This window comes from Metopolophium dirhodum, chromosome 7 (genome assembly GCF_019925205.1).
Source record: "Metopolophium dirhodum isolate CAU chromosome 7, ASM1992520v1, whole genome shotgun sequence".
NCBI classification, from domain to species: domain Eukaryota; kingdom Metazoa; phylum Arthropoda; class Insecta; order Hemiptera; family Aphididae; genus Metopolophium; species Metopolophium dirhodum.
The window spans coordinates 913,391-922,736 of NC_083566.1; the positions used below are offsets into that span (position 1 = coordinate 913,391).

The 9,346-nt window shown below is 31.6% G+C and overlaps 1 protein-coding gene across 1 annotated transcript in view; it reads right to left on the reverse strand.

Moving 5' to 3' along the window:
- LOC132948289 (putative transcription factor SOX-15) overlaps positions 1–6,772 on the reverse strand; it is an 84,443-nt gene extending 77,671 nt beyond the window's left edge. Inside the window, exon 1 of the mRNA XM_061018707.1 lies at positions 6,110–6,772. Within this exon, the coding sequence (XP_060874690.1) occupies positions 6,110–6,198 (89 nt within the window). The 5' untranslated portion in view covers positions 6,199–6,772. The remainder of the gene's footprint in view (positions 1–6,109) is intronic.
- Positions 6,773–9,346: the final 2,574 nt, after the last annotated feature.

Here is a 9,346-nt window from a genome sequence, read left to right on the forward strand (position 1 = left end):
TGGCAAAATACCTAATGTAATAGTTATGGAGAACATGGGTTTAGAATTTTACATGCATTTTTTTCGTGTTTTTATAATTTTAAGATTAATAATGTGTATTTTGTGATTTTGTTGCATGCTTCACAATTTATGGGTATATTATAACAAAACACAAGTAAATCCTGGTGTTAATACTCCGACAGTAAGACTTATAATATTTGTTTACCTTTGCATGTGACATGAGTATATTATTATTATTCATAGTATTATTCAAATAATTAACCCTGCACCTAAGATACAAAATAGTGTTATACATATAGTCATATAGATGTATATTATATATTATAATATATTATACATATGTATAATTTATTAAGTGTTCACACAAAAACGCACTGTAAATATTGATATTAAATTTATGCACACGTAAACCACCTAAATTAGTTTGCACGACAGTCTGAAACACTAAATATAATATAATTATTCTTTGATAAACTCAGATATACGAACAATTTCCAAGTATTTTTTTTCTTCCTAGATTTGCATTTTTTTTTTTTCGTCTCGTCGGATTAACGGAAGGTGAAAACGTGTTTTTTTCAGAATGATTGAAATTAATGAAAGATTCAGATGATTAGAACAGGAAGAATGAAAGAAGAAAAAAAATCCACATTACTTTAACGAAGCGTTTTACATTGGAGCCACTTTCTTTAGACACGGGATCCCGATGGTAATTAACGTTAATTTAAGTCACAACGAGATTTAAATTTTTACTCGTTTTATTTATATTTTTTCAGTCTAATTTTTATACATTTCGTTTTACTTTGTACGCTTGACGGCGCGTAACAGATAGTCGAATCGTGTGGCACATACATCTATATGGGTACACGCCGACGATGACTGCAGCATACACATTACACACATTGTGACAAAATGTTTTTTTTTCATTGACGTATTATTATTATTAAAAAAATAATAACACGTAGGTATATGGTTTTTCGACATTTTTACGATTATTTTCATATATTATTATTTTAATTTTAAATCAGTATGGACTGCGAAAAACACCATAAACTGAACGCTAAAATGCGTGGAAATATGTGCTTCGTGTCCGTGAACAAAACGCAATTATCATGCATTTACATAATTTAATAAGCAATGAAAATTACACATATTCGCTCCAATATGTGTAGTGTTGCGACTTATCCATAATTATTACCGAGATTAGCAAACAAATCTGTTGAATGAAAGCCAACTTACCTACAGAGCTTAACTTGTGAAAAAAATAAACAAAAATTTACTATTGAAGCGGTATTTCTTTATTAAAAAAAACAAATGTCCCTAAACTATTTTATTATAATATGAAGTACCTAAGTGTCATATTCGTGTAGCAATTTGGTGGGAAAAATTAACACGCATATTATGTTTAAGACTGAACGTTTTCATGAATTATTGTAAAATTACTTGTACATTGAAGAATTTTATAATAAAAAAAATGAAATACAGACCTTGTTCCATCTAATGGCTTTATAGTGTTGCATATGACATCGCTTACAAGTGAGTGTTCGATTAAATTATCATTTCGAATAATGGCAATTTAGATAAAACAGTTGATAATTAGCTGTGTGATATCAAAATCAAATACATAATAATATATACTATTATAAAAATATTGTTTATATACATTATATACATTTTTACTTGTATACGTGATCTTATTTGTATTTTGCGTTCATTCATTTTATAATAGTTAAAAAAGCAATTAATATAGGTACTTAAATTATCATAATTTATAATCAACAACTAAATAATACATTACCATTTCTCGTCTAAAGAAATAATAAGAATATAAATTGAAGACTACTATTGAAGAATAGTTATTATATCACCTATAATGTATTTAGAATTGTACATTTCATTTTGTTAAATTTTTGTCTGTACTTTGTCATGGTCCGAATTAAAATAAAATAAAATAAATCAAAATTACTTACGAAACTAGTGAAATGTTCAATATATATAATTAATTGTCATAATATAATTAGTTATAATATGTACTCATATTATATTAGGTAACGCATATGTAAAAAGTAAAACCATAAAAACTCGTCTACAAAATACAATATATCAACACTAAATAATAATGAATAAAAAAACCACAGTCCACAGCAGAATATTATATATTTTTAAAAATATTTTAATAAAAATAAAAAATATAATACAAACATTGTTTTCTCTTATACGCAAGAAAGTAATTTTATTTTGGTAGGAACGTAATAAAAATATAAAATACATGTAATAATTTTCCTGACTATTTCTCGTAAACGTTTCGCTCACGCGTCACGCCCCCCCCCCCCCCCCCCCCCCCGATCATAATCAGCATACTTCTTTGATTATTGAAAACGGATAAGAAAAACAACTATTTTTTATTTTGTTTCTTTTTTTACGGCAAAAATAAAAGTAAATTATTTTAGAAAGAAAAATTCTGTGGGAACTCGTTTGCTTAAATTAAAATAGTAAAACCTAACATGTGTATCTTAATTACAAAATGTTGTTCAAATTGTATGATTCAGACGGGTCCTTTTCCTATTAACACGGTTAATTTTACTTAAAAGTATAATGGTTTATTTTCCCAATGACGCATCGCGATGCAAAGATAACAACTGCCCGGGATCGAGTGAAAGGGTTAGGTAGGTACGATAAAAGGCCTACGTTGGATAATACGACCTAATTACTATAGATACTTATCAGGTATTTTTTTCTCGAGATTAATAATAGAGGTCAAGAGTCAGGCCAATACTCCCGTTTTATTTACTCTTATTGTAAGATTAACAAAAATAATAAAATCGTATACCGTATAGGTATTATACGTCATGTGTGGTGGTTGTGCAATTTTTATGGAAGACAATACCTATACCGGGTGATCTATTTAATGCAATACGGATTAATTATTTCATAAAAAACTATTTAAGTTTTTGAAAATATTTGTTTTGAATCTTTAAAGTTGTTAAAAACAACATTTTTTTTAAAAATATATGGGTATGTTTTACTTTTTTTTGTCGTTCGTTTTTAAATTTTAAATTTTTAGTTTTTTTAACAACATGATTTTTAATTCTCAATTCCAAAGCAGAGTATTTTTTGAAGTACTTCGATATATTATACAAATCGAATTTCAGACGAGTAATTCATAGAGTTTTAATGTGTAGAATGGAGTAGTATGTACCCCGCAAAGTGTTGTTCGACCACGCTACTCATCAAAAGTTTAAACACTTGAAACTATAATTATACCAGTATAAATAGTATAATAAACTACTTGTCTGAAATTTGATTTTGTAGATAGAAAATCAAAAATGTAAGTTATCGGCTATCACTTGTAAATTATAATTCAATAGATATGAGTAAAAACTGAAAACATGACCGGAGAAAAAATTATATTTTTTTTTTTCCATGAAAATGTTATTTTGTAACTTTAAAATTATGTAAACGAAATATTTTCAAAAACAATAGTGTTTTCTGAAATAATAAGTGATATGTTGAATGGAACACCCCGTATAATAATGATACTAATACGTATGTCGTATATAGGCGCACAGCACACGTTATTGTTGTCACCTGATAGACACTGTTGTTTAGTTCAATCGTGATTTATTTTTAGGATATAATATTATTATGCCGCGCAATAAATGAGTAGTATTATTATATTATTATAATATATTGTGCAATATAATATCATGTTCTATGAAAACACGGTCAATAAGGTATTAACCAAAGATAATTATATATAGACGCATGTTTACAGGAAGTGCGATATTGTTTGTTTTTATAGTTCTTACTCAAAAATGTGATAACGCGTTAGGTACCTACGCGTTCTCGCCGTCTCGAGGAACGTATTGCTTTCGATGACGAAAGTGCATGTGGCTGCACGGCGTTGTATCAATGATAAAAGAAAAAAAAACATCGAATGTGTGTTTAAAGTGAAATTTAGACTACACGCAGTGGTTGCATTATATTACGAGTATTAACTATATAGGGTATAGACTATATTATGGCTACGCGTATGCATATTATTATTGTGTGAAGGTATACTGTACAAAAATTGAGAAATATCGAAATCATCTCGTTGGTATAGGTACCTAGGTTACGTGGTTACGAATTATCACTGTGTGCAAAAATGTTTTTTACACGCGTGATGAAAATCGTATAAAGGAAATCACATGTTTATAAGTAGGTACTATTGTCTGTACTCGTTTAAATATGGGATGGAACTAATGATATCGAACAGTCTCCGTATACTTAGATGTGTATACACTATATAGGCATACTGTATACAGTATACACATAATATTATTATACTGCACCATTTGACAATTACTGATAGTGACTTTGCGAATAGTTACAATTCCGAGAAAGAGCTTGTGAGTGTATTTAATAATAATAATAATAATAATAAAAATATGCTAACAATGTTATATGTAAATAAGAATAAAGCAATTTTTTATTTTTATCGAGCAAAACTGTATTTGAGCATCTGTTTTCGTCCGACCAAACAATTACGCATCAATCAAGATGCATGTATTTTCACAAGTTTTGATTAAATTATACGACACGGGCCAATGGAAGCTGCGTCGTGTAACGATTGGCTGGTTGCTGGTTTTATGATTCCGAATAAAATTATCTTTACGGCGGCAATAAAAAAAAACCAACACCTTACGGTCGTTCCTGTGGAATATTTTACGTTGGAAAAAAAAACCGCACTTTTAACAGCGTTACAAGATAAAAGTTTCATGTGAGGTCAATTAGTTCTGGTGTAGACTCGGCCTTGGCGGATATGCTTAAAAATAGTTTCGTGACAAAATTTTCAGCTAAAAGAAGTACCGACTATACGCAGAGTTGCAGAGATAAAATTTATGAATTTACGTTTCGCGTGACACAAATGATGGGAGACAAAAATGTTAATGGTACGCACATTACTAATTATAATTTCATATAATATATTTAACAGAATCAAGAAAATATTGCCGTGACGTGTTAATTGATATAATAAACCTATAAATATTCCATTGGCGTTACCAGTTTACAAGTTACAATACTGACCCAGAAAAAAAGTATTTGTGCCTAGTGCCTACGATGTTCAACGGAAATCATAGGTCATCGGGATTTTCGTTCTTGAAGAGAACAAGTACACAAATGCCGCATACTTATTATACACGACACATTAGCACTCTTCCTTTCACCGAGTTCCTTAATCGGTGATAAATGCTTGTTTCATTCTGTTATTTTTATTTATTATGATTATGGATGATAGTATCATGTATGTAATTATAAACGTTTCGTCGGTGTTGTGTTTTTGATGAGCGTAACGACTTAAACGTTAGCGCATACAAATAAACAAAAAATAACTTAATCGTTGGACTACATTGGTCATCATTAAGATCTGCAGGAATTTTACTTCAACGACCCGACACTATAGATATTGGTACAGTAGAATCACTCGAATCGATAAACGAATCAAATGCAGCTACGAAATAATAAATAATTTCAACACACTTATTGTTGTTAAATATAACAACAAGTACGTATAATAACAAGTGTATAACGCACAATTAATGATGTAAAAAAATTCACTACATAAAAAAAGCCGACCCTAAATTTCCTGTCCACCGGCATGATATGAGATGCTCGAGTTGTAACCTATACGAAATTCATGATATATTTATGAGGATAAACAAATAGCAGTTGTAGGTATAGCGGAAAAAAGTTTGATTGTCTAAAAAATCCTTGTATCAGACGTCGATGGTGATAAATGGAAATCCATATAGACACTTAATATTACATTATTAATTGATAACCTACCTACAACTTCTATCGATATGGTGGCGGTAACGGTATCACCTTTTTTTAAAAAAAACATTAGGGAGGTGGTGGTTTGGCGTTGATTTTTGAGAAGTCGGGCGACGACGTTCTGTTTTTTTTCTACAACATGAACCATATAGTTGGCTCAATGTGAAGGGTATCTATGGTACCTATGCTGTAGTGTAGGAATACAGCTTATAACATAGCTAGTAAAGTGGTAATATAAATAGAATCGCGAAAGACAAAAATATATAAACGGCTTAATAAATGATAGCCAACTTACGAGTAACCGGACGGCGCGTACGCCGCGGCGACGTTGTCCTGTATCATAGTGTCCGGTTCGGGATCGGCGACACCAGACGAAGAAGACATTGTTGTTGGCGGCGAACTGGTGGGAACGCGGTCATGTCAACGACATGTCTTACGCGAAAATTGTGAGGAAAAAATCAAAAAGAAAAACCCCGCGAATCGAAATCGAAGACGACCCGACGTTTGACGGAATACCGCGGTAACGGTATTGCAGGGTATATGTTTCCTGCTGCCGCTGGAATTAGGAGGCAGAAGTACTTACGATAATATTATTATTATCTTCCGAAACTGACCGATGACATAAACACACGACGAAATTCGGTTGAGTAAAAAAAAAATTACCATCTACGTCTATCCAACCGCAATCGAGAGCAAACCGGCGCGCACTCGCGAATTTTCGCGACGTGTTATAATTTTTTTTTTCACTTTTTCTTCGATAACAAAGGTCAGGAACCAACAGAGAAAAAGACAATTTTAAAAAAACCGACGACCGAACGACGTTTCGTGTGCCCGTGCGAGCAGATTCGACGTGTGTGCGTTTTCGTTTGCGCGCGCGAGAGCGAACCACTTGAACAGCCGGGCGAGTTATGGCGTACTGAATCGGTTTCGGCCGCTGCGCGGTGTGCGCAGGACGGCCAAAGGGGATAACCGGCACCTATGCGTGTTACCTGGCCTTCGTGCGCCGCGCGCCGCGCTAGTGATGTGCCGCCGCCGCCGCCGCCGTCGTATATTTTAATACAATAATATGTAGCGTACGGTATATACCAATATACCTGTAGCACGGTTGCGTGGTATTGTGAGCTCCTCTCTCGGAAATAATAGTAGTAGGTAATAATAATATTAGGTAGGTAGGTAATAATATTATGCACCGAAACGACCGTGGCCAATCGGTGCAGAATTATTACGACTTACGAACGCAAAGAAAAATGTATATTTTTAATACTACTAGGTACTATTACTACGCGTATACGCACGCTATATACCGATATACGTATCCGTGAATAAGACTGTGGAAAAATTAAAACAAACCAATTATCGACTATTGTGCTATTTTATTGTATAATATTGTTGATGGTTTAGACTTTAGATGCGCGTGCTTATTAATAAAAGTATAATCGGATATTTTTATCTACTTGTTTTGGAATAATCAGGGTTCCGGTGTTCAGCCACCAGTCCTTGTGCAGGTGGTTGTAAGTGGTAATATCACATACCTATCTAATAATAATATTTATCATTTTATAGACGGATTTGCATTAATTTAGTTGCGATTGTCATTAGTTGAAATACCAAATTTAATTTTTTTTTAAACCACTACCTATAATTGTTAATTTTCTTCAATTTAAGAACACAATAATTATCATAATCACTTTTACAAACTGATTAGTGATTACTGATTAGCGATAACCTTTTTTACACTAAAAGTATAGAATATTTTATAAATGAAACTATTTTATAAATTTTATATGATAAACAGTTAACATATTTTAAAGGATATCTCTAATCAAAAAAATTGCAGTATCGGAGTTCTGATTATATAACAAATAACATTAATCGTTTTAAGAAAACCATATTCACGTAGTTTTTTAAGGTTAATTCCTATGAAATATTTGCTTTACAGCTCTGATCTATCTTTATTCAAACATCTTAGATTCCATGCGTGGAATACGAAACTTAGTCAATAAATGAAAATATTACTTTAGTATTCCAAAAAGTAATCTTAAACTATTAAACATTTAAATATTATTTATATAGCGATACATTCTTCAAAAATATATTTGATATAGGACAATTTATTTATTATTAATAAAGATAAGTTATGTAAGAAATATAATGAGTTTCCATTAAATATATTTGGTTAATATTTGATCAACTATTATTTTTTTTTTTTTTTTTTTTTTTTTTTTTTTTTTCATTGGGTAACCCGCGGCAACATAGGCCATTGGGTGTGGGGAGGGCACTGTAGGTTTTATATTGGGTAGGTTTGGTAGGTTTTATATTGGGTAGGTTGGTACACGTGTGTGTTGTGTTTGGCAGAATTTCTAATGGGGCACCCGTAGGTTTCTGCCGTGCCCCGGGGTGGGGGGATGGCGGCACTTGTTCTCCGGACACCGTGACTTGCACGGAGAAAAATGCCGCCCAGTGGTCGAGGATCGAACTCGGACCGGCTGTGCCGAATCCGTCGCGTTAGACCACTCGGCCACCTCGTCCCCCATCAACTATTATTATTGAACATCCTGTGAATGATTTATTCTTATTAGGTAGTAATGTTGTCATGTTGAAAGTAAATTATTTTTAATATGTATAGTAATTAATAGAAAATTAAACATATAATGTGCTATATATGGTTGTTATACATTGACTATTGTATGCAGAGTTCCCAAGCTCTAGAAATTCACTGTGCGTTATTCAGTTTAATTTTAATAAAATATGTAGGACGTAGGAACCTATATGAGCTATCATTTGTATTTTAAAGACAATTTTAATACCAAACCAACTATGAATTACAAATTGGCGTTTATAAAAATGCACTGTTATAAATTTCATTGGTGATATAATTTTTAGAATGTTACAGGCAATTTATTTTTAATATTAGTATAATATTTGCAAGTACCTAAAGATATTATAGCTGATACATTATATTTTTATTATTTTGTGTAATGTGAAAACTGAAAAAATCATAAGTTATTTTTATTAAACAAATGAAGTCTTCAACATATCAGGTTACTAGTTTGTATTGAGATAATAGATTATAATATGTGTAAATGTGTGTATTGTGTAAATATACATGAAAAGAAAAAGTACAGTTAATGATGATTCTTAATGATATAGGTATTAGATTTTACACAATATTAGAACTTATTTATAAACTGTATTTTGGTTAAGAGTTTGATAATTTTGGTGACGTTGTTTTCGTTTAGCGCTTCTAAGTTTCTTCCATGTTCCGATGTCCGGTGGAATAGAGAGTTTAATACGTATGTCCTGCTATTTTGTGGATTCTTCAATTATGTGTTTGACGGAGAGTTCAGTTGGCATTCATCGCATATGAGTGGATAAGAATATAAGTTATTTATTTTTGATCAGAAATCGTTGATCTTAAGATACGTCATAATAATATCACAGATTATATTAAACCAGATGCTGCACTTGAGCACTTCCTATTCAAGCCATGTAGGGAACTCTAAAAAATGTAAACTAATCAAAAACTGCCTCC